The sequence below is a fragment of the Bombina bombina genome, chromosome 5, assembly GCF_027579735.1.
Source record: "Bombina bombina isolate aBomBom1 chromosome 5, aBomBom1.pri, whole genome shotgun sequence".
Taxonomy (NCBI): domain Eukaryota; kingdom Metazoa; phylum Chordata; class Amphibia; order Anura; family Bombinatoridae; genus Bombina; species Bombina bombina.
In genome coordinates, this window is record NC_069503.1 from 123324109 (window position 1) to 123351719 (window position 27611).

The following is a 27611-nucleotide window of genomic DNA, read 5'->3' on the forward strand; positions in this document are numbered from 1 at the left end:
TCATTCTTCATGTTATATGTATTTTAGTAAATTACAATAGACAATAACTAAATGATTCAATAAAGTTTACCAAAAACGTTCAGCCACATTCATGATTTCATTATTTAAGCATAGATCTATAGAATAATAAAGGGTTCTTAAAGGTACCGTTCACTGTAATATAGTTTTTTCCTTAAATGTGTTCCCCATGACTTTATATACCAGCTGCAGTGTATAAAATATATTAGAAATTGCTAATTATGCTTCTTTTTGCAAAATAAATAGCTGGATTTGCTCTTTGAAACCACAGCCCATCAAAATAGGCTAATCTTGCAGACAGATCAGACCTTGTTATCTTATCACTCAAATGCTTTCCTTTCTTATCTCTGTCTCTGTATGTACAATACTTAGAAAGAACAATTGAAAATGTACATTTTATAGTTTTATCTCTTCCACCTCCCACAGTGAGGGTAATTTCTTCTGCTGTCTGTGTTTACATAGTTTCTCAATAACATATACCCACATATTTATTAAATTTCAGTATAGGTAAGGATACCACAGGCTAAATCAGCATTTTCAAATGCCAACATAAACGCTAAGGATCTATTTGTAAACAATGTAATACACTACAGCAGGTAAAATGAATCATTGGGAACAAATTAACAGAGAGAGAAGTTTTGGGTAAACTGTCCCTTTAAGACATTACGTGGTCGTTAGTGGTATAAATTCATAGACAGGGATTTATAAAGAATTAATCGGGAGTTGTTGGATTTACCTTTGATTCACTATACAGTATAGAAAGTTTAGAAATATCTTAAGATTTGGTGATTCTTAAAGGAAACCCAATCACAAAAGAAAACCCCAAAATTGTATTTTGTGATTTGACTAGAAAATACAATATTAATCAACATTCCATAGTATTTCTATTATCAATTTTGCTTGATTCTCTTGTTATTCTTTGCTGAAGGAACATTGGCAGCTAGCTGAACACATCTAGTTAGCCAATCACAAGAAACAAATGTGTGCAGACAATAATCAGCAGCTAGCTCCCACTAGTCTATGATGTATGTAGTCTTTTTTCAACAAGGGATACCAAGAGAACAAAGCTAATTTGAAAATAGATCTGAATTTAAAAGTGTCTTAAAATGTCATGTTCTATCTGAATCATGCAAGTTTAAAGGACCAGTCAACACTGTAGATTTGCATAATGACAAATGCAAGATAACAAGACAATGCAAAAGCACTTAGTCTGAACTTAAAATGAGTAGTAGATTTTTGTTCTGCCAATTGTAAAAGTTATGTCTTTTTCCACTCCCCCTGTACCATGTGACAGCCATCAGCCAATCACAAATGCATACACGTACCATGTGACAGCCATCAGCCATTCACAAATGCATACACGCTTATTCTTGCACATGCTCAATAGGAGCTGGTGACTCAAAAAGTTTAAATATAAAAAAAACTGTGCACATTTAGTTAATGGAAGTAAATTTGAAAGTTGTTTAAAATTGCATGCTCTATCTGAATAATGAAAGTTTAATTTTGATTGAGTGTCCCTTTAAAAAATAAAATCTGAGTTTGAGATATGATAATTCCCATTTGACTGGGTACTCACTAGAGCTATATATAGGGTGACCATATTGCCGCTTTAAAAAGGGACACATGAAAAATACATATGTCAGGGCTGTTTAAAGAAATGTTTTGAATAATGTTACATTATAACAACCCCGACACATGCATTTGTCATATGTGTTCCGTTTTAAAGCGGAAATATGGTCACCCTAGCTATATATCAACCATTGCAAACATTTGTGTAAGCAACAGAACCATACAATAGATGCTACAGCAGTTTTCTTGCCTGGATGCCATGTAAATGCAGGTACTGAAGTGCGATTTACTGATGCATGACCAGCCAAACAGTACTCTGGAGTTTACTTATCACAGATGTTGTATATGAAAAGATTTACTGGTTGTGTAAACGCCTTAGTGAACTATTTCATGTTTATGTAACGTAGAGTCAGTAAAAGGGCTTCCTACGCACCTTTACTGCAGTGTGATCATGTGTGGCCTGCATAAGGACTTCAGCTCTTTGTGAGATCACCTGTGATGTCAGCAATCTAATGATGATGTCATGACTGCAGCCAATATCACAATTCCAAAGGAGAATATTTTTTTAAAGGGACATAGCACACCTTGAGATTGGAATGTAAGATTAATATTATACAAAGTAAAAAGAAAAATATTTTTGTTTATTTTTTGCGTCCTTTTCCTGTAATTTAATTCTGAAATTTGTGGGTTTTCCAAAAACAACTTAATGTGCACAATGCAGACTCCACAAGACTAACCCTGCTACATATTTGTCTTTAAAGGGCCATTATAGTCAAAAAAGTATGTAATTTTAAGACCATGGATCCTAAACTACTGTGTTTAACGTTTCAAAGGGTTCCAATGATGACATTGAGAAAGTATGTACATAAATAGCACTCTACAACACTAAATATATATTGTTTATTAATTGGTATATAATATACAGGTGGATGAAAGTGATCATTCCCCGAAAGAAGGGGATAAAACTTAGCTTTTAATAATAAATAATACAAATAAAATATGTTGAGATAAAACACAGAGTGGTAATATCGGTGCAACGTGGGTAAAGATATTACTATATCCCCTGGTAATAGAAATCCCCTAATGAACGTCTATCAAGGTATGGTAAGTGATGCAAACAAGGTAGGGAACAGCAACCGGCAGTGGGCACAGAGCAAAGAGTCAGCCAACTACTCAGTATAAAGTGTAGGAAAGAAGGTCACTCCAGCCTAATATATGAATCAGTAGACCTTTAATGCGTCATGGTCTCAAAGTGAACAACAAGTCATGTCTACAAACATATATACAATGGCTACCTTTATACCTACATCAAAGTATTAGGACACACCCACATCCTGTATGGTAACTGACATCTAGTGGATACAATGTGCAACAACATTGACACCTGTTGCATTTTATTACCTTAACCCTTTGAGTGCTAATAACGGCTCTAAGCCGTCACTAGCACTCTCCCCACCTTGAGGGAGAGCTGGGGGCTCCCTCCCGCTCCTACCCCAGCGATCGTGCCTGTATAGTGACAGGCATCGCTGGGGCTTCCTGCAACTTTATTTATACTTAATGTTATGTATAGGAGCAGAGGGCATGCTGCTTAGAAGCATATATCTCAGGTATCTAAGCAGCTACAGACCCCCAAGACCCACCATTGGAAAGGTAATCGCCTAACATTTCCAACAGTGTAAGTTTTAGGGGTCTGAAATAAAAACAAAATGTGTTAATAAAAAAAAATAAAAAAACCTTAAAAAAAAATCTTAGCACCCAGGTGGGAAAGTGCTTAGCACTCAAAGGGTTAAAGACAGAGTACCATACGGTGTGTTATAGTAAAAACAAATTGTAGCAACAATATATACAAAAAATTAAAAACAATGACCTAGATTTGGAGTTTGGCGTTAGCCGTGAAAACCAGCGTTAGAGGCTCCTAACGCTGGTTTTCGGCTACCGCCGGTATTTGGAGTCACTCAAAATAGGGTCTAACGCTCACTTTTCAGCCGCGACTTTTCCATACCGCAGATCCCCTTACGTCAATTGCGTATCCTATCTTTTCAATGGGATCTTTCTAACTCCGGTATTTAGAGTCGTTTCTGAAGTGAGCGTTAGACATCTAACGACAAAACTCCAGCCGCAGGAAAAAGTCAGTAGTTAAGAGCTTTCTGGGCTAACGCCGGTTTATAAAGCTCTTAACTACTGTGCTCTAAAGTACACTAACACCCATAAACTACCTATGTACCCCTAAACCGAGGTCCCCCCACATCGCCGACACTCAAATAATTTTTTTTAACCCCTAATCTGCCGACCGCCACCTACGTTATCCTTATGTACCCCTAATCTGCTGCCCCTAACACCGCCGACCCCTGTATTATATTTATTAACCCCTAACCTGCCCCCCACAACGTCGCCTCCACCTACCTACACTTATTAACCCCTAATCTGCCGACCGCAAAGCGCCGCCACCTACGTTATCCTTATGTACCCCTAATCTGCTGCCCCTAACACCGCCGACCCCTATATTATATTTATTAACCCCTAATCTGCCCCCCTCAACGTCGCCACCTACACTTATTAAACCCTAATCCGCCTCACTAACCCCATCATAAATAGTATTAACCCCTAATCTGCCCTCCCTAACATCGCCGACACCTAACTTCAATTATTAACCCCTAATCTGCCGACCGGAGCTCACCGCTATTCTAATAAATGTATTAACCCCTAAAGCTAAGTCTAACCCTAACACTAACACCCCCCTAAGTTAAATATAATTTAAATCTAACGAAATTAATTAACTCTTATTAAATAAATTATTCCTATTTAAAGCTAAATACTTACCTGTAAAATAAATCCTAATATAGCTACAATATAAATTATAATTATATTATAGCTATTTTAGGATTTATATTTATTTTACAGGTAACTTTGTATTTATTTTAACCAGGTACAATAGCTATTAAATAGTTAAGAACTATTTAATAGTTAAAATAGTTAAAATAATTACAAATTTACCTGTAAAAGAAATCCTAACCTAAGTTACAATTAAACCTAACACTAGACTATCAATAAATTAATTAAATAAACTACCTACAATTATCTACAATTAACCTAACACTACACTATCAATAAATTAATTAAATACAATTGCTACAAATAAATACAATTAAATAAACTAGCTAAAGTACAAAAAATAAAAAAGAACTAAGTTACAAAAAATAAAAAAATATTTACAAACATAAGAAAAATATTACAACAATTTTAAACTAATTACACCTACTCTAAGCCCCCTAATAAAAAACAAAGCCCCCCAAAATAAAAAAATGCCCTACCCTATTCTAAATTACTAAAGTTCAAAGCTCTTTTACCTTACCAGCCCTGAACAGGGCCCTTTGCGGGGCATGCCCCAAGAAATACAGCTCTTTTGCCTGTAAAAAAAAACATACAATACCCAAGCCCCCCAACATTACAACCCACCACCCACATACCCCTAATCTAACCCAAACCCCCCTTAAATAAACCTAACACTAAGCCCCTGAAGATCATCCTACCTTGTCTTCACCTCACCGGGTATCACACCGATCCGTCCAGAAGAGCTCCTCCGATGTCCTGATCCAAGCCCAAGCGGGGGGCTGAAGAGGTCCATGATCCGGCTGAAGTCTTCATCCAAGCGGGGCAGAAGAGGTCTTCCATCCGATTGAAGTCTTCATCCAAGCGGCATCCATCCGGAGCGAAGCGGCAGCATCCTGAAGACCTCCACCGCGGAACATCCATCCTGGCCGACGACTGAACGACGAATGATGGTTCCTTTAAATGACGTCATCCAAGATGGCGTCCCTCGAATTCCGATTGGCTGATAGAATCCTATCAGCCAATCGGAATTAAGGTAGGAATATTCTGATTGGCTGATGGAATCAGCCAATCAGAATCAAGTTCAATCCGATTGGCTGATCCGATCAGCCAATAGAATGCAAGCTCAATCTGATTGGCTGATCGGATCAGCCAATCGGATTGAACTTGATTCTGATTGCCTGATTCCATCAGCCAATCAGAATATTCCTACCTTAATTCCTATCAGCCAATCGGAATTCGAGGGACGCCATCTTGGATGACGTCATTTAAAGGAACCGTCATTCGTCGTTCAGTCGTCGGCCAGGATGGATGTTCCGCGGTGGAGGTCTTCAGGATGCTGCCGCTTCGCTCCGGATGGATGCCGCTTGGATGAAGACTTCAATCGGATGGAAGACCTCTTCTGCCCCGCTTGGATGAAGACTTCAGCCGGATCATGGACCTCTTCAGCCCCCCGCTTGGGCTTGGATCAGGACATCGGAGGAGCTCTTCTGGACGGATCAGTGTGATACCCGGTGAGGTGAAGACAAGGTAGGATGATCTTCAGGGGCTTAGTGTTAGGTTTATTGAAGGGGGGTTTGGGTTAGATTAGGGGTATGTGGGTGGTGGGTTGTAATGTTGGGGGGCTTGGGTATTGTATGTTTTTTTTTACAGGCAAAAGAGCTGTATTTCTTGGGGCATGCCCCGCAAAGGGCCCTGTTCAGGGCTGGTAAGGTAAAAGAGCTTTGAACTTTAGTAATTTAGAATAGGGTAGGGCATTTTTTTATTTTGGGGGGCTTTGTTATTTTATTAGGGGGCTTAGAGTAGGTGTAATTAGTTTAAAATTGTTGTAATATTTTTCTTATGTTCGTAAATATTTTTTTATTTTTTGTAACTTAGTTCTTTTTTATTTTTTGTACTTTAGCTAGTTTATTTAATTGTATTTATTTGTAGCAATTGTATTTAATTAATTTATTGATAGTGTAGTGTTAGGTTAATTGTAGGTAGTTTATTTAATTAATTTATTGATAGTCTAGTGTTAGGTTTAATTGTAACTTAGGTTAGGATTTCTTTTACAGGTAAATTTGTAATTATTTTAACTATTTTAGCTATTAAATAGTTCTTAACTATTTAATAGCTATGTACCTGGTTAAAATAAATACAAAGTTACCTGTAAAATAAATATAAATCCTAAAATAGCTATAATATAATTATAATTTATATTGTAGCTATATTAGGATTTATTTTACAGGTAAGTATTTAGCTTTAAATAGGAATAATTTATTTAATAAGAGTTAATTAATTTCGTTAGATTTAAATTATATTAACTTAGGGGGGTGTTAGTGTTAGACTTAGCTTTAGGGGTTAATACATTTATTAGAATAGCGGTGAGCTCCAGTCGGCAGATTAGGGGTTAATGTTTGAAGTTAGGTGTCGGCGATGTTAGGGAGGGCAGATTAGGGGTTAATACTATTTATGATAGGGTTAGTGAGGCGGATTAGGGGTTAATAACTTTATTATAGTAGCGCTCAGGTCCGGTCGGCAGATTAGGGGTTAATAAGTGTAGGCAGGTGGAGGCGACGTTGTGGGGGGCAGATTAGGGGTTAATAAATATAATATAGGGGTCGGCGATGTTAGGGCAGCAGATTAGGGGTACATAAGGATAATGTAAGTAGCGGCGGTTTACGGAGCAGCAGATTAGGGGTTAATAATAATATGCAGGGGTCAGCGATAGCGGGGGCGGCAGATTAGGGGTTAATAAGTGTAAGGTTAGGGGTGTTTAGACTCGGGGTACATGTTAGAGTTTTAAGTGCAGACGTAGGAAGGGTTACCGCATAGCAAACAATGAGGCTGCGTTAGGAGCTGAACGTGGCTTTTTTGCAGGTGTTTGGTTTTTTTTCAGCTCAAACAGCCCCATTGTTTCCTATGGGGGAATCGTGCACGAGCACGTTTTTGAGGCTGGCCGCGTCCATAAGCAACTCTGGTATCGAGAGTTGAAGCTGCGCTAAAAATGCTCTACGCTCCTTTTTTGGAGCCTAACGCAGCCTTTATGTGGTCTCTCAATACCAGAGTTATTTTTATGGTGCGGCCAGAAAAAAGCCGGCGTTAGTTTTTCGGGTCGTTACCGACAAAACTCCAAATCTAGCCGAATGATAGCAGAAACTATAATTGAAGGGGCAAGACACAAATATATATTTTAAATGTTATATCAAATACTAGTCTAAACATCTTTATGAATATTTGTATTGCCTAAACAGGGACCAATCGAAATCTTTATTAAGACATAGAAACATAGATATTGACGGCAGATAAGAGCCATAGGCCCAGCAAGTCTGCCCCACCTTACCTAACAGTATAAACTTATCTAGTTCGTAGGATAGCCCTATGCTTGTCCCATGCATTTTTAAAGTCCCCCACAGTGTTTGTTGCTACTACCTCTTGAGGAAGTTTATTCCATAAATCAATCACTCTTTCTGTAAAGAAGTGCTTCCTCAAATTACTCCTGAATCTACTACCCTTTAGCTTGAGCTCATGACCCCTTGTTCTTGAATTTTCCATTTTATGTAAAATACCCACAGCCTCAGTTTTACTAAACCCTTTAATGTACTTGAAAGTTGCTATCATATCACCTCTTTCCCTTCTCTCCTCTAAGCTATACATATTTAGGTCATTGAGCCTATCCTGGTAAGTTTTATTTTTTAGACCATGTACCATTTTGGTAGCCCTCCTTTGCACAGATTCAAGTTTGTTAATATCCTTCTGAAGATATGGCCTCCAGAACTGCACACAATACTCAAGATGAGGCCTAACTAATGATCTATAAAGTGGCATAAGAACCTTACTATTTCTGCTGCAAATACCTCTACCAATACATCCAAGCATTCTGCTAGCCTTACTCGCTGCCTTACTACATTGTTTACTAAGTTTTAAATCATCTGAAATAATAATTCCCAAGTCCTGTTCCTCGTCTGTAACAGTCAGTAAAGTGTCATTGAGTCTGTAATTAACATTTGGATTTTTCTTCCCTAAATGCATTATTTTACACTTTGCTGTGTTAAACTTTAGATCCCAGTCGTTTGTCCAATCCTCCAATTGTTGTATATCACTTCTCATTTTGTCTACCCCCCCTGGAACATCCACTCTGTTGCAAATTTTTGTATCATCTGCAAAGAGACATACTTTCCCCTGTAGCCCTTTGCTGATATCGCAGATAAATATGTTAAACAAAACAGGCCCCAGAACTGACCCCTGAGGAACACCACTAGTAACAGCCCCCTCTGCTGAATGAACTCCATTTACTAAGACACTTTGTTTTCTGTCCTTAAGCCAGCATTCCACCCAGTTCACAATTTTTGAATCTAGACCAAGGAGATATAGTTTGTGAATAAGTTTATTGTGTGGGACGGTGTCAAATGCTTTGCTGAAATCTAGATATGCTACATCAACTGCTCCTCCCTTGTCTAATACTTTTGTTACATAATCAAAGAAGTCAATTAGATTAGTCTGACATGATCTCCCTGAAGTAAAACCATGCTGATTTTGGTCCTCTAAATTGTTTGTCTTTATGTAAGTCATAATTCTTTCCTTTAAGAGGCTTTCCATTAATTTCCCTACTACTGAAGTTAAACTAACTGGCCTGTAGTTGCCAGATTCTTCTCTACTGCCCTTTTTATGAAGAGGTATTACATTTGCTATTCTCCAATCATCTGGGACAGCTCCTGTTAATAGTGACTGATTAAACAGATCAGTTAATGGGACAGTTAGCACTGAACGAAGTTCTTTTAAAACCCTTGGATGAATATTATCAGGACCCACTGCCTTTGTAACATTTATTTTTGATAATGCTAACAAAACCTCATCCTCTGTAAAAAGATTACTGTTAAGCTTGTTTCTATTTTGCATAGCATCCCTTAATGTAGACATTGTATCTTCACAATCTTTAGTGAAAACAGAACAGAAGTAATCATTGAGACAGTCTGCAATCTGCTTATCTCCTTCTATTATTCTACCATCAACTGATTTCAATTTTACTATTCCTACCTTATTTTTTCTTCTTTCACTGATATATCTAAAGAATGTTTTGTCCCCATGTTTTACTGACTGTTCTATCTTCTCTTCTGCATCAGCTTTAACCTTCCTAATTAACTGCTTAGTCTTTTTTTGTTGGAGTCTCCATATTTTCATATCATCATCTGCTTGTGTGTGTCTGTAATTTTTATAAGCTATCTTTTTTGTCTTTACAGCATGTGCTACTTCTTTGGAAAACCAAATTGGTTTCCGCTTTCTTTTACTTTTACAGACATGTCTAATACAGTGTGCGGTTGCATCTAAAATGGCACCTTTCACAAATTCCCACTGTTCTTGAACCCCTGTAATAAGATTTTTCCCCTTTAAATAGTTTAGGTATTCTCCCATTAATGAAAAATCTGCCGTCCTAAAGTCTAAAACTTTTGTTTTAGTCTGGGTGTACAGTTCCTGAACATGAATACTAAACCAAACAGATTGATGATCACTGGATCCTAAGTTCTCACCTACAGACACATCTGAAACTGTATCACTGTTTGTAAGTATTAGATCTAATATAGCTTCCTTACGAGTTGGTTCCTTGACTAATTGTTCAAGTGATTCCCCTAGCAGAGATTCAAGAATATACCTGCTTCTAGCCGATCTAGCAGAAGGAATCTTCCAGTCTATATCTGGCAAATTAAAGTCCCCCAGTACTATAACCTTACCCTTCATGGTCATTTTGGTTATTTCATCTAATAACAGATTGTCCAGTTTTTCATCCTGCAATGGAGGCCTATATACAACCCCTATTCTAAAAACATTTTTATCTCCAATTTCCAAAGTCACCCAAATACTTTCCACCTCATCATTTGTTCCTACAATTTCAGTAACCTTTATATTTTCATTTACATACAAAGCAACTCCTCCACCTTTCTTTCCTACTCTGTTCTTTTTAAATAACCTGTATCCAGGTATGACTATGTCCCAGTCATGCAAATCATTGTACCATGTTTCTGTTATAGCTACTAAATCCAAGTTGTCCCTAGTCATTATTGAAATGAGTTCAGGTAATTTATTTCCTAAGCTGCGAGCATTTGTGCTCATGGCACGAAGAATTTTTCTACTAGAATTTCTAGAATTGTTACTTGGACTAACAGTTTTGGCATGCTGTGGGGGGCAGGTGGATATATTAATGCTACCCCCCTTTATTAGTTTAAATGATTTCTAATAAAGTATTTGAACTCCTCTCCCAGATACTCTGTTCCTTTAGCATCCAAATGCAAACCATCTCTCCTAAATAACCTAGTATCTTTCCAAACAGAGCTATAATGGCCAATAAAACCAAATCCTCGTTCCCTGCACCACTTATCTAACCAAGAATTAAATGTTGTTATCCGCTCCATCTTTCCTGCTTCCTGGTCATACACAGGTAAAATAGCAGAAAATGATAGAGTTGATGCCACAGTCTCTAAATGATTACCTAGGTCACAAAACTCTTTCTGAACAGCAGCAACATGATTACTAGCCAGATCATTTGTTCCTAAATGAACAATCACATCCAACTCACTTCCCTTTCCTGCTGCCTTAACAATTCTCAAAATACGATTCCTATCCCTGTGAGCAGTAGCTCCTGGAAGACATCTAACCTCCCTTGTTTCTCCTTTACTTTCACCTAAATACACATTCCTCAAAATAGAGTCACCCACTAACAGTCTTTTTCTCAAAAACACATCTGCAGTTCTTTCCTGTGTTATGTTACCTGGAGAATCAGGTGCCAATAGATTTAAATTACCTGTTACAGCTTCAGAGGGCTCAGAAACAGCAATCTCCTCATCACAAGTGTATTCGGCAAGAGCAGCATAGGAGTTTTGCAATGGCAGAGGTTGTGGGCAATGCTTCTGGTCTACTGTTCTAATTCTTCCAGAGCCTACAGTGATCCATCTGCCTCTCCTTGCTGATCTCTGGGGTAGAGGGGCTTCTTTCTGAGGCAGCTTTGTAGAGGTAACAGGTATGTTACTTACCTTAGCTTGAAGTTTAGCTATTTCCTCCCTTAACAGGGAAAACTGCTTACAAACAGGACAGCCCCTAAATCTCCAAAAAGTAGAACGATTAAAAAGTGCAAAACACCCATTGCACTGTATCTGAGACATTTTAAACTATGCAACACTTTAACAATAAGAAAAATATAAGTATTATTTTCTACTGAATAAGCCTGAATAACCCTGAATAACTCCTGAAATAACTCAAATATCCTTATGTATTTAATCCTTTTGTAGTTTGATCTCTTTGCTAAGAAGCAGAGCTAAATGTTTAGCAGAGCTAAACAGATCTCTTTAAATACCCTCAGAAAGATAGGGTGGGGTCCCTCCTAATTGCTCACCTATGCAAACAATCTAATTGTTATCTAATTGCAATACTAAAAACCAGAATACAAAAGAATGTAAATTAACTCAAACCTTTAACTATTCAATTTCTGTAGTGAAACTAATTCACAGTTCAGGTCTACCACCTTTAACTATTCAATTTCTGTAGTGAAACTAATTCACAGGGTCATAAGACCCTTTGGTGTAAGAGTCTGCAGCTTATACATCCAATACATTTCTCTTATTTTAGATTCTCTCGATCACCCCCTCTCCTAGGAACTTCTAACCTTTCAATAATTTGAAAACGCAGCTGGCTAATACTATGACCTGCTTCAAAAAAATATGAAGATACTGGTGCTTCCTTGTTGTTACATCTTATATTTGACTTGTGTTGTGTTACTCGTTCACAGCTAGTGGATTCTCCAATGTAGTAAAGAGAGCATGGACATATATATATATATATATATATATATATATATATATATATGTGTGTGCACGTCTGGTGACCAGCACACTGATGATTGGTTTAGATGGATTCTTGTGATTGATACTCCTAAAGTGTATATTTTATGATAATGATACTATTGAATACTGGATGCTATGCTTTGTGTATTTTCATCTTTATCTCTGTACTGCCTTTAATTTCTATACACATTGATGTGGACTGTGTTTCATGCCCACTGTGTTCGGTTTTGATCTGGTCTGATGTCCCTTTGGGTTTTTCAGGCATTTTGGGTGTTGCTTTGGGATTGTATGCATTGACGGTATCATATTGCACTGTTTTGTCTTTTGGCCAATCGTGGTCACTCTTGCTGTTTTGGAGGGTGAACGGGTGTTTGGTCCTTGGTTGTGGTTGCGGCCTTAGGGCCGAAACATGTTGCTGCAAGATGTTGAAATGGAGAAGTTGTTTTGTCCGTCATCTGCTACTGTATTCTTCTTCGACTCTATATCTATATATAAATACATATTTAGACATGTATGTGTGTATATATATATATATATATATATATATATATATATATATATATATGTCTATGTTAAAGCCCTTTTGCCTTCCTTTTTTTCTAACATCTCATATTTTTGAGCCCTTATGACTTTTATGTACAATTTTGTTTCTTAAATAATTTTATTAGATGGTGTTATTATGAGTGTAACTGTACATTGTAATGTATTTTTGATGTGTTTTGTGACACTCTTGTTTTGACAGAGCTCTGAGGATGCAGTAATCATTCTAGCATAAATAGTGATTGTGCTCAAGCGATCGTGTTTACTTTCAACTTGTAATACCAGCGGTAAACCCAATGTGTGCAAACACCCGTGATAAACTCATTTTCACTTGCTCTAAACCGTTAGTGCTCTAATCATAATCTGACCCTCTATAAAGTCATAAAAAATAATTAGTGTAACACTATGATTTATAAAAGACCAATATGCTAAAATAGTAAAAAATAAAGGGAAAACAATTTTTTTGGATAGCGCTGCGGAATCTGTTGGCGCTCTACAAATAACCGATAATAATAATAATAATGGACACTTGATCATATATATGATATAACTTGCTCTGAAGGGTAAGTATTGATTTATTTTATATTTTGTGCCTTTCTGAGGATGATAAAAATAACTGCCTTTGATCATAGAATTGCAATTACTGCAACTCAGACAGGGGAAGCACCCAGTTTTCTTACTTCCAATTGTTTTTTGGACACTATATGTACCACTGCCTATATCTCCGCGGACCAAACAATGTTTTAGAGTTTTATTTCTTCTGTAGTCAGGCGTAGGTATATTTTTTAACAAATCGATAAAAGGATTAAGATCTTGTAAAATGTGCCAATGTTTTTTAAGTATTTTATTGATTTTATTACTCCTTTCATTGTACTTAGTGATAATAATGAATCTGTTTGTTTCTTATTAGTTTTTTTGGACTTATGTATTGTATTATCTGACATAGCTTCCTTCCATTTGTTGTTCAACCAGAGTATGTGGATAACCCCTTGCTGTGAATCGGTCAGCCATTTCTTCTAATCTTTTTTCACAGTAGCCATTCATTGCTAATTAAAAAATAGAGGAGACTCAACGTCCCCACTCCCCCTGACATGTTTCGCCCTTAGGCCGTTGAGTCTCTCTATTTTTTAATTAGCAATTGTTGAATATTAGGTGCTCGTAATAATATTCTCCTTACCATTGTTGACTGACGAATTGTGTTGCCTAGAATTCTAGCAAATATAACTTAGGTTTAGATTTACCCTTGCTGGGACTCAGATATGTTCACATTAGCAGGCTAACTATCGTATTCTATAGGCATTATTCCTATGACGGATTATAGCTGTGTAAACTACTTATTGTGACTGATGTGTATACACACACCTATCTAGGGGAGCGACCCCATTTCACAACTTACATCTTTAGAAATTGTTGGCACTTAGTATGATCGCTACATTTTATTTGTAGCTTATAATTAATCTTTGTGCTATATATGTTTCCGTTCTAGCCCATATACTCATAGCCAGCCTCATTTTTGATTCCCTAAGATATTATTCAAATAACAGTAGTACCATTGTGGAGTTGGAAAGGGACCATTATCACACTAACCTGCGAATAAATTATCCGTCTCCTTTAACATGTGGAGTTGCTACTATAAAAGGGTAGTGAGAAAGCGCTGAAAATAGGGAGAAAGGAGCTACGCCAACACAAAGAAAACAGGATGATTAATATAATCCCCAGTAGGATATTAGCAAAATCTAAGATAGAAAATCTTCCTGCGCTAAAGGTCAGAACTGAACTGGCACTAAAGCTAAATCAATAGGGCGATGATATTAAACAAGATAAAATGTAATTTTAATTAATGTTCAATAAGAAATATATAAAAAAATTCCATATCTGTATAAGGATGTCATCAGTATAATGGACTATGGCAACAAGAAAGACTTTTTAAAAATACAATACATTTGATTCTAAGATTAAAATATAAATAGCTTAGTATATATAGTGAGTTAGTGTAAAAATAAAGAAATAACAAAAAATACTTAAGACAATATAAATAAAATAAGCACTAGGATCCTAAATGAATAACAATTGACATACAATATTTAGACAAAAAAAAGTTAAAAGGGCAAGCAAGATTGTGACAGACAAATGTTAGTTAATGCACATAATGATTGCAAAAAGGTGCTATGATGCAGTGACTTATCCGAAACGCGTTGCTTCTTTTTTTGGCCCAGTTAGGCCACCATAGTCTGCTAATTTGGACTTCCTTCACTTACCCGGCTCTTTGAAAAAAGGAACGGTCGATCAATCTAGACGCCGACGCAGCAACTCCCTGTTACGGAGCGGCTTAAAGATAGCTTAACTGTAAGTTTGGATTGGCATTTTTAAGTGTACTATCACTAGCATACTTTTGAGAAAAGCTCTTCGATCTGCATTCACAGAGTTTTCGAGACCATCAAATGAAGCAATAACACAGTGTTGGAAGAGTTTCCCTATCATACAGCTTTGGATTCCTTGTAAAAGGATATATGAGATAAGGAATCGCTCTAAGAGAGTCAATTGTTATTTAGGATCCTAGTGCTTATTTTTTTTATATTGTCTTAAGTATTTTTTGTTATTTCTTTAGTTTTACACTAACTCACTATATATACTAACCTATTTATATTTTAATCTTTGAATCAAATGTATTGTATTTTTAAAGAGTCTCTCTTGTTCCCATAGGCCATTATACTGATGACATCCTTATACATATATGGAATTTTTTTCTATATTTCTTATTGAACATTAATTAAAATTAAATGTCATCTTGTTTAATATCATCGCCCTATTGATTTAGCTTTAGTGCCAGTTCAGTTCTGACCTTTAGCGCAGGAAGATTTTCTATCTTAGGAGTTGCTACTATACGCTGTAATCCTACGTGTTGATTTTCAGCACTGTGCTACAATGTTCTAGTTGTAACTAGTTTTGAATGTAATAATAGCATCCTTACTCGTGGATTATCTAACAGGGTAGAATATTTATCCTCATATCTTCCCGCATTTGGTGCCTTGTAATTTATATAACACATTGTAACCCTGTTATCCACAATATTTAGATGCTGCTCATCATTAGTTACATTGTAACACTTATCATAGCTTGATAGACATTCATTAGGGGATTTCTTTTGCCAGGGGATATAGTAATATCTTTACCCACGTTGCACCGATATTACCACTCTGTGTTTTTATCTCAACATATTTTATTTGTATTATTTATTAGTAAAAGCTAAGTTTTAACCCCTTCTTTCGGGGAATGGTCACTTTTATCCACCTGTATATTATATACCAATTAATAAACAATTAATATATATTTAGTGTTGTAGAGTGCTATTTATGTACATGCTTTCCCAATGTCATCATTGGAACCCTTTGAAACATTTTCCCTTTTGATGTAGAGCACCCGTTCCATTATAATATATCACTGATGATTATATTTTATAATCCATTATAGAATATCAATGATATAGGATACAACACTTGTAGTGCCGTCGTTTTTCCTTCTCTTTTCAGTAAGTTACTGTGTGTTTAATCCCTGCAAAGGAGTTAAACACAAAGTAGAAATACTGCTCAGGACTTGCAGAGCACAGCTGGTCTTGAGCGGAAAACGCAGCGGATACAATCAGCAGCACTGGTCACATAACACAGATGTCCAACTAGTGCTGCTGACTGGAATAGCTGTGTTTTTTCTGCTTGGAACCAGCAGTGCTCTGCAACTCCTAAGCGGTATTTCTACTGTGTGTTTAAACGCTTTTGTAGGGGTTAAAACATACAGTATTCTAGGGTTCATAGACAAAATTACATACTCTAACAGATTAGAGCATTAATTTTTTTAAATGTAATGGCCCTTTAATTGGCCTTGGCAGATGTGATAAGATAAAACAATAAAATAACGCAGGCTTAGCTAACAACATACTAGTGAGCCTTATTTGCTCCTCCAAATAAAGCAAGTTGGGGGGCACTAAGTAAAAAAAACAAGAGTGGTAAACAAGGTGTTAATGTTATCAGATAGCAAGTGCATGTGTGTATTTCGTTAGCAGACAAATGCTGAATATGGCTGCCGCCAGGGGAATTCAAATCTTTTCTCTGCAAATCCAGATCTTTGTGTTTTGCTTTTTCACAAGAAGAAATCCAGCTAGAAAAGAGTCAAATGCTGCTGGGGGACGACATATTCATCATTAGTTTGCTAACCAAGTTCACAAATGTAAATGCCACGTTTTAACACTCAGCTAGTATATTAACTTGCTGTTAGACTAGAGAAACGTCCTGTAATTAAAGTGTTAAAGGGACAGTCAAATCCAAAATAAACTTTCATGAATCAGATAGGGAATGTAATTTTAAACAACTTTCCAATTTACTTTTATCACCAATTTTGCTTTGTTCTCTTGGTATCCTTAGTTGAAAGCTAAACCTAGGTAGGCTCATATGCTAATTTCTTAGACCTTGAAGGCTGCCTCTTATCTGAACGCATTTTGACAGTTTATAACCAATAGAGGGCGTTAGTTCATGTGTGTCAATTATAGATAACATTGAGCTCACGCACTTGAAGTTACCTAGAAGTCAGCACTGATTGGCTAAAATGCAAGTCTGTCAAGAGGTAAAAAGTGTATTTATATAGCTGTGTTGGTTAAGCAATACTGGGGAATGGGTAATAAAGGGATTATCTATCTTTTTAAACAACAAAAAATCTGGTGTTGACTGTCCCTTTAATTCCACCTTTGGGATAATTTAACAGACATCAACAATTTAAAAAGGGGTTAAACATCACACGCATGCAGGTTTTCTCTATGACTTATTCATGATGTGATATTTATTATAAAACACTTATAAGCCCCACCCACCACCACTTATACTCACCATTAATAGGTAATGGATCCATTTCCTTCTTTATGATGATCAGAAGATCCTCAGGGGCGGGTTCTTCCTCCTCTGGCTCCTCTTCATTCATATTTCCTAGCACAAGCTCTGGGGAATCTGTTGTGCAAAGTTTATAGCAGCGGTTATCTTTGTGACCTGTACGTTATATGAATCAGCAGCGTCTCGCAATTCTTACAGTTTGTAACAAATTCTAGCCCTCTGCACTATGAGAATCGCTGAGTTTAAACTCCGTAGTTGCTAGAGAATCTTGCAATCTATTGCATAGAAAAACATAATTTATGCTTACCTGATAAATTCCTTTCTTCTGTTGTGTGATCAGTCCACGGGTCATCATTACTTCTGGATATAACTCCTCCCCAACAGGAAATGCAAGAGGATTCACCCAGCAGAGCTGCATATAGCTCCTCCCCTCTACGTCAGTCCCAGTCATTCGACCAAGAATCAACGAGAAAGGAGTAACCAAGGGTGAAGTGGTGACTGGAGTATAATTTAAAAGATATTTACCTGCCTTAAAACAGGGCGGGCCGTGGACTGATCACACAACAGAAGAAAGGAATTTATCAGGTAAGCATAAATTATGTTTTCTTCTGTTATGTGTGATCAGTCCACGGGTCATCATTACTTCTGGGATACCAATACCAAAGCAAAAGTACACGGATGACGGGAGGGATAGGCAGGCTCATTATACAGAAGGAACCACTGCCTGAAGAACCTTTCTCCCAAAAATAGCCTCCGAAGAAGCAAAAGTGTCAAATTTGTAAAATTTGGAAAAAGTATGAAGCGAAGACCAAGTTGCAGCCTTGCAAATCTGTTCAACAGAGGCCTCATTCTTAAAGGCCCAAGTGGAAGCCACAGCTCTAGTGGAGTGAGCTGTAATTCTTTCAGGAGGCTGCTGTCCAGCAGTCTCATAGGCTAAACGTATTATGCTACGAAGCCAAAAAGAGAGAGAGGTAGCAGAAGCTTTTTGACCTCTCCTCTGTCCAGAATAAACGACAAACAGGGAAGAAGTTTGGCGAAAATCTTTAGTTGCCTGCAAGTAGAACTTGAGGGCACGAACTACATCCAGATTGTGTAGAAGACGTTCCTTCTTTGAAGAAGGATTTGGACACAAGGATGGAACAACAATCTCTTGATTGATATTCCTGTTAGTGACTACCTTAGGTAAGAACCCAGGTTTGGTACGCAGAACTACCTTGTCTGAGTGAAAAATCAGATAAGGAGAATCACAATGTAAGGCTGATAACTCAGAGACTCTTCGAGCCGAGGAAATAGCCATTAAAAACAGAACTTTCCAAGATAACAATTTTATATCAATGGAATGAAGGGGTTCAAACGGAACACCCTGTAAAACGTTAAGAACTAAGTTTAAACTCCATGGCGGAGCAACAGCTTTAAACACAGGCTTGATCCTAGCTAAAGCCTGACAAAAGGCCTGGACGTCTGGATTTTCTGACAGACGCCTGTGTAACAAGATGGACAGAGCTGAAATCTGTCCCTTTAATGAACTAGCTGATAAACCCTTTTCTAAACCTTCTTGTAGAAAGGACAATATCCTAGCGATCCTAACCTTACTCCAGGAGTAACCTTTGGATTCGCACCAGTATAGGTATTTACGCCATATTTTATGGTAAATCCTTCTGGTAACAGGCTTCCTAGCCTGTATCAGGGTATCAATAACCGACTCAGAAAAACCACGTTTTGATAAAATCAAGCGTTCAATTTCCAAGCAGTCAGCTTCAGAGAAGTTAGATTTTGATGTTTGAATGGACCCTGTATCAGAAGGTCCTGTCTTAGAGGTAGAGACCAAGGCGGACAGGATGACATGTCCACTAGATCTGCATACCAAGTCCTGCGTGGCCATGCAGGCGCTATTAGAATCACTGATGCTCTCTCCTGTTTGATTTTGGCAATCAATCGAGGAAGCAGCGGGAAGGGTGGAAACACATAAGCCATCCCGAAGTTCCAAGGTGCTGTCAAAGCATCTATCAGAACCGCTCCCGGATCCCTGGATCTGGACCCGTAGTGAGGAAGTTTGGCGTTCTGGCGAGACGCCATGAGATCTATCTCTGGTTTGCCCCAACGTCGAAGTATTTGGGCAAAGGCCTCCGGATGAAGTTCCCACTCCCCCGGATGAAAAGTCTGGCGACTCAAGAAATCCGCCTCCCAGTTCTCCACTCCCGGGATGTGGATTGCTGACAGGTGGCAAGAGTGAGACTCTGCCCAGCGAATTATCTTTGATACTTCCATCATTGCTAGGGAGCTTCTTGTCCCTCCCTGATGGTTGATGTAAGCTACAGTCGTGATGTTGTCCGACTGAAACCTGATGAACCCCCGAGTTGTTAATTGGGGCCAAGCCAGAAGGGCATTGAGAACTGCTCTCAATTCCAGGATGTTTATTGGAAGGAGACTCTCCTCCTGATTCCATAGTCCCTGAGCCTTCAGAGAATTCCAGACAGCGCCCCAACCTAGTAGGCTGGCGTCTGTTGTTACAATTGTCCAGTCTGGCCTGCTGAATGGCATCCCCCTGGACAGGTGTGGCCGATAAAGCCACCATAGAAGAGAATTTCTGGTCTCTTGATTCAGATTCAGAGTAGGGGACAAATCTGAGTAATCCCCATTCCACTGACTTAGCATGCACAATTGCAGCGGTCTGAGATGTAGGCGTGCAAAAGGTACTATGTCCATTGCCGCTACCATTAAGCCGATCACCTCCATGCATTGAGCTACTGACGGGTGTTGAATGGAATGAAGGACACGGCATGCATTTTGAAGCTTTGTTAACCTGTCTTCTGTCAGGTAAATCTTCATTTCTACAGAATCTATAAGAGTCCCCAAGAATGGAACTCTTGTGAGAGGAAAAAGAGAACTCTTCTTTTCGTTCACTTTCCATCCATGCGACCTTAGAAATGCCAGAACTAACTCTGTATGAGACTTGGCAGTTTGAAAGCTTGAAGCTTGTATTAGAATGTCGTCTAGGTACGGAGCTACCGAAATCGCTCGCGGTCTTAGTACCGCCAGAAGGGCACCCAGAACCTTTGTGAAGATTCTTGGAGCCGTAGCCAATCCGAATGGAAGAGCTACAAACTGGTAGTGCCTGTCTAAGAAGGCAAACCTTAGATACCGGTGATGATCTTTGTGAATCGGTATGTGAAGGTAAGCATCTTTTAAATCCACTGTGGTCATGTACTGACCCTTTTGGATCATGGGTAAGATTGTCCGAATAGTTTCCATTTTGAACGATGGAACTCTTAGGAATTTGTTTAGAATCTTTAAATCTAAGATTGGCCTGAAAGTTCCCTCTTTTTTGGGAACCACAAACAGGTTTGAGTAGAACCCTTGTCCTTGTTCCGACCGCGGAACCGGATGGATCACTCCCATTAATAACAGATCTTGTACACAGCGTAGAAACGCTTCTTTCTTTATCTGGTTTGTTGACAACCTTGACAGATGAAATCTCCCTCTTGGGGGAGATAATTTGAAGTCTAGAAGGTATCCCTGAGATATGATCTCTAGCGCCCAGGGATCCTGAACATCTCTTGCCCAGGCCTGGGCGAAGAGAGAAAGTCTGCCCCCCACTAGATCCGGTCCCGGATCGGGGGCTCTCGGTTCATGCTGTCTTTGGGGCAGCAGCAGGTTTCCTGGCCTGCTTGCTCTTGTTCCAGGACTGGTTAGGCTTCCAGCCTTGCCTGTAACGAGCAACAGCTCCCTCCTGTTTTGGTGCAGTGGAGGTTGATGCTGCTCCTGTTTTGAAATTCCGAAAGGGACGAAAATTAGACTGTCTAGCCTTAGCTTTGGCTTTGTCTTGAGGTAGGGCGTGGCCCTTACCTCCTGTAATGTCAGCGATAATTTCTTTCAAACCGGGCCCAAATAAAGACTGCCCCTTGAAAGGTATATTAAGTAATTTGGACTTAGAAGTAACATCAGCTGACCAGGATTTTAGCCACAGCGCCCTACGTGCCTGTATGGCGAATCCTGAGTTCTTAGCCGTAAGTTTGGTTAAATGTACTACGGCCTCCGAAATGAATGAATTAGCTAGTTTAAGGACTCTAAGCCTGTCCGTAATGTCGTCTAGCGTAGATGAACTAAGGTTCTCTTCCAGAGACTCAATCCAAAATGCTGCCGCAGCCGTAATCGGCGCGATACATGCAAGGGGTTGCAATATAAAACCTTGTTGAACAAACATTTTCTTAAGGTAACCCTCTAATTTTTTATCCATTGGATCTGAAAAAGCACAGCTATCCTCCACCGGGATAGTGGTACGCTTAGCTAAAGTAGAAACTGCTCCCTCCACCTTAGGGACCGTTTGCCATAAGTCCCGAGTGGTGGTGTCTATTGGAAACATCTTTCTAAATATTGGAGGGGGGTGAGAACGGCACACCGGGTCTATCCCACTCCTTAGTAACAATTTCAGTTAGTCTCTTAGGTATAGGAAAAACGTCAGTACTCGCCGGTACCGCAAAGTATTTATCCAACCTACACAGTTTCTCTGGTATTGCAACGGTGTTACAATCATTGAGAGCTGCTAAGACCTCCCCTAGTAATACACGGAGGTTCTCCAATTTAAATTTAAAATTTGAAATATCTGAATCCAATCTGTTTGGATCAGAACCGTCACCTACAGAATGAAGCTCTCCGTCCTCATGCTCTGCAAGCTGTGACGCAGTATCAGACATGGCCCTAGTATTGTCAGCGCACTCTGTTCTCACCCCAGAGTGATCACGCTTGCCTCTTAGTTCTGGTAATTTAGACAAAACTTCAGTCATAACAGTAGCCATATCTTGTAATGTTATCTGTAATGGCCGCCCAGATGTACTAGGCGCCATAATATCACGCACCTCCCGGGCGGGAGATGCAGGTACTGCCGCGTGAGGCGAGTTAGTCGGCATAACTCTCCCCTCGCTGTTTGGTGAAATTTGTTCAAATTGTACAGATTGACTTTTATTTAAAGTAGCATCAATACAGTTAGTACATAAATTTCTATTGGGCTCCACCTTGGCATTGGAACAAATGACACAGATATTTTCCTCTGAGTCAGACATGTTTAACACACTAGCAATAAACTTGCAACTTGGTTATAATCTTTTTTAGCAAAAACGTACTGTGCCTCAAAGAGGTACTAAACGATTAAATGACAGTTGAAACAATGAACTGAAAAACAGTTATAGCATCAAACTTTAAAACAACACAACTTTTAGCAAAGGTTTGTTCCCATTAGTAAAATAACATAATTAAATTTGACATAAAAATTACAGAGCAACGTTTTTATTCACAGTCAATATAAAATTCTCACAGCTCTGCTGAGAGAATCTACCTCCCTCCAAAGAAGTTTGAAGACCCCTGAGATCTGTCAGAGATGAACCGGATCATGCAGGAAATATAAGAGTAACTGACTGGAATTTTTTGATGCGTAGCAAAGAGCGCCAAAAACGGCCCCTCCCCCTCACACACAGCAGTGAAGAGAAACGAAACTGTCACAATTAAAACCAAACAACTGCCAAGTGGAAAATAATGCCCAAATATTTATTCACTCAGTACCTCAGAAATGTAAACGATTCTACATTCCAGCAAAAACGTTTAACATGATAAATACTTATTAAAAGGATTAGTGACTTTTAACAGAGTAGTTCCGGTGAAATACCATCCCCAGAATACTGAAGTGTATACATACATGTCATTATAACGGTATGGCAGGATTTTCTCATCAATTCCATTCAGAAAATAAAAACTGCTACATACCTCAATGCAGATTCATCTGCCCGCTGTCCCCTGATCTGAAGCTTTTACCTCCCTCAGATGGCCGAGAACAGCAATATGATCTTAACTACTCCGGTTAAAATCATAGTAAAAAACTCTGGTAGATTCTTCCTCAAACTCTGCCAGAGAAGTAATAACACGCTCCGGTGCTATTGTAAAATAACAAACTTTTGATTGAAGTCATAAAAACTAAGTATAATCACCATAGTCCTCTCACACATCCTATCTAGTCGTTGGGTGCAAGAGAATGACTGGGACTGACGTAGAGGGGAGGAGCTATATGCAGCTCTGCTGGGTGAATCCTCTTGCATTTCCTGTTGGGGAGGAGTTATATCCAGAAGTAATGATGACCCGTGGACTGATCACACATAACAGAAGAAAGTTCTGTATTTTCCGTTGGCAGCCAATCTAACCTATTATATTTAATAAATAAAAGGTACAAACCGAGTCATTCATAAGACATAGCAGCATCTAAAAAATGAAAGCTTTTTAAATGTGATCTAAATCGGCTGTAGCAACGTGCGTCCTACTAATCACAGGGTTATAGGCTTCTACTAATACTTACTGGCTAATTTGCACTTCTTGTTAAAGGGATATGAAACCCAAAACTTTTTTTTCCATGATTCAGATAAAACATGTGATTATAAACAACCTTCTAATTTACTTCTGTTATCAATTTCTTTGTTCTCTTGGTATCTTTTGTTGAAAGGCAGGGATATAAGCTTATGAGTCTGCCCATGTCTGTAGCACTATTAACGTCATGTTTGTTTAACATCCTGAAAAAGCATTTATTTTGTTGTCCTCAATAAAAATATAATTTAAAAAAAAAAGGAAAAAAATTAGAAAGTTGCTTAATATTGCATGCTCTATCTGAATCACGAAAGAAAAAATTTGGGTTCAGTGTCCCTTTAATAAGGAGGCAGAACTAGGGATATATCATTTAGCAATGTCCACTTCAGTCTCTGGATTGAGTCAATAATACACTTTGGTTGTCACAAATATATAGAATATATCAGAAGTCACACATGAATTAAATACGTGTCCAAAACAGGATTGGAAACCCAATTATTATATGAAGGAACTGGTTACTGTGAAAGCAATTTATTCTTTAAAACAAAATTAGAACTGTAGTGAGTTTTTATTTCAAAAGAAATGATAAAGAATATGCTAAAAAAATATTGCAACTACTTGTTTTCAAGTTCCCTGCAACCCCACCACCTGCTGGCAGCAAGTACTATAGAAAATTAAAAAAAAAAATCTAAAAATGTAAATATTGGGAGATGTAACACAAAGAGTCGTTTGCCAAGATGTGTCACACACCTGTTTCATGGTATGACAAGGGACGGGCGTATAACAGGGATGTGCATTCGGGTAATTCTGCAGCTAACGAATGGGAAGATGGCGGCCACCAGCGGATTTAGTCTCTGTTAATGTGCAACACACTAGGATCTGGATTTGCACAGATTTTAGTGTGTTTTGCTTTTGCAAGAAGAAATAAGGCTCCTACAAGAGACTAAATCCGCTGGCAGTCGCCATCTTCCTCATTCGTTAGCTGTAAATGAGCTGAATAACAGATGTCTTCCACCCATAAATAACCATATTAAAATGATGGTCAATTTCAGACTTTAAGAATGTTGCAATGAAAAATATATTAGTGCACAAGCAAAACTGCATCATTTTTTTTTTAAAGTGTACATATATTTTATAATAAAAGATATATAATCCTACTTAGTATGTTCTGTTCCTCAGCCCCCTCCATTCCCTCTTTTGGCTGGGCTATGACATAGAGAGCAGTTTAACCTACTCTCTACATAGGCTTCCTAAAGGCTTTCAAAGAGCTGGACTTCAAGAATGTCATATGACACACACACTGATTGGATGCTCATTGGAATTGTCATTTTCTTAAAAAAAAAAGTTCATCCCAGAGGGCAGGTTTAACATTGTAATAGCAGCATTAGTATAGGCACGGATTTAACCCTTTTCATGGTTAGATTTAAAAAAATAATTTTTAATGACAAAGATTAAATATATGGCATGATGATTCAGACAGAGAATACAATTAAAAGAACAAAACTTCTTCATTTACTTCTATCATCAAATGTACTTAGTTATTGTATTCTATGATGAAAAGAATACCTAGGTAGGTTACGTTCAAGTGTCTGGAGCACTAGATGACAGCAGCTTTGAGCACTACCTACCTGCTTTTTGCTTGCTCCTTCTGCTGAGTCTCTTACACTTGCTACCAGGGAACTTTATAAACAGATCTAATTAGAGGTAATCATAATGCAAAACAGCACCTATATCCCCTTCCATCATACATTATAAATACAGTTATTGGCCTTTACAGGTAATAAAAGCCCTGCTCTCACACAATATAGTGACGTCTGAGTCCTACTAATCCTCTGTGTGAAACTGAATCCCAGAATAGCATCTACTCACCTGGCACTTTAGGGTCCATGTTAACAATTGTGCGGACTGGGATGTTAGGTCCTTGGTCCCTACTGAACTGCAATAAAAAAAAAAAGTAAAAAGCATTAAGGATTTAAAGAAAATAAGCACAATACTGATTTATATATAAAACAAAGTGCATTATCACATAACATGTAGCTTGTTATATTGTGCTGTAGTATAGAAGCAATAAGTTATATAGTAATGCTGTTTATATATAAAACACAGTGCATTATCACATAACATGTAACTTGTTATATTGTGCTGCAGTATAGAAGTAATAAGTATTATATAGTAATGCTGTTTATATATAAAACAGTGCATTATCACATAACATGTAGCTTGTTATATTGTGCTGTAGTATAGAAGCAATAAGTATTATATAGTAATGCTGTTTATATATAAAACACAGTGCATTATCACATAACATGTAGCTTGTTATATTGTGCTGTAGTATAGAAGTAATAAGTATTATATAGTAATGCTGTTTATATATAAAACACAGTGCATTATCACATAACATGTAGCTTGTTATATTGTGCTGTAGTATAGAAGCAATAAGTTATATAGTAATGCTGTTTATATATAAAACACAGTGCATTATCACATAACATGTAGCTTGTTATATTGTGCTGTAGTATAGAAGTAATAAGTATTATATAGTAATGCTGTTTATATATAAAACACAGTGCATTATCACATAACATGAAGCTTGTTATATTGTGCTGTAGTATAGAAGCAATAAGTTATATAGTAATGCTGTTTATATATAAAACACAGTGTATTATCACATAACATGTAGCTAGCTATATTGTGCTGTAGTATAGAAGTAATAAGTATTATATAGTAATGCTGTTTATATATAAAACACAGTGCATTATCACATAACATGTAGCTTGTTATATTGTGCTGTAGTATAGAAGCAATAAGTGTTATATAGTAATGCTGTTTATATATAAAACACAGTGCATTATCACATAACATGTAGCTTGTTATATTGTGCTGTAGTATAGAAGCAATAAGTTATATAGTAATGCTGTTTATATATAAAACACAGTGCATTATCACATAACATGTAGCTTGTTATATTGTGCTGTATTATAGAAGCAATAAGTGTTATATAGTAATGCTGCTTATATATAAAACACAGTGCATTATCACATAACATGTAGCTTGTTATATTGTGCTGTAGTATAGAAGCAATAAGTGTTATATAGTAATGCTGTTTATATATAAAACACAGTGCATTATCACGTAACATGTAGCTTGTTATATTGTGCTGTAGTATAGAAGCAATAAGTGTTATATAGTAATGCTGTTTATATATAAAACACAGTGCATTATCACATAACATGTAGCTTGTTATATTGTGCTGTAGTATAAAAGCAATAATTATTATATAGTAATGCTGTTTATATATAAAACACAGTGCATTATCACATAACATGTAGCTTGTTATATTGTGCTGTAGTATAGAAGCAATAAGTGTTATATAGTAATGCTGTTTATATATAAAACACAGTGCATTATCACATAACATGTAGCTTGTTATATTGTGCTGTAGTATAGAAGCAATAAGTGTTATATAGTAATGCTGTTTATATATAAAACAGTGCATTATCACATAACATGTAGCCTGTTATATTGTGCTGTAGTATAGAAGCAATAAGTGTTATATAGTAATGCTGTTTATATATAAAACACAGTGCATTATCACATAACATGTAGCTTGTTATATTGTGCT

The 27611-nt window shown here is 37.5% G+C and overlaps 1 protein-coding gene across 1 annotated transcript in view; it reads right to left on the reverse strand.

Annotated features, from left to right (window-relative positions):
* The window catches only part of LOC128660061 (gastrula zinc finger protein XlCGF52.1-like), a 60153-nt gene extending 34232 nt beyond the window's left edge, over positions 1 to 25921 (reverse strand). The window contains exons 1-2 of the mRNA XM_053713659.1: positions 25859 to 25921; positions 17645 to 17761 (exon numbers count right to left, since the gene is read on the reverse strand). Coding sequence (XP_053569634.1) covers positions 17645 to 17761; positions 25859 to 25877 — 136 coding nt within the window. The 5' untranslated portion in view covers positions 25878 to 25921. The remainder of the gene's footprint in view (positions 1 to 17644; positions 17762 to 25858) is intronic.
* Positions 25922 to 27611: the final 1690 nt, after the last annotated feature.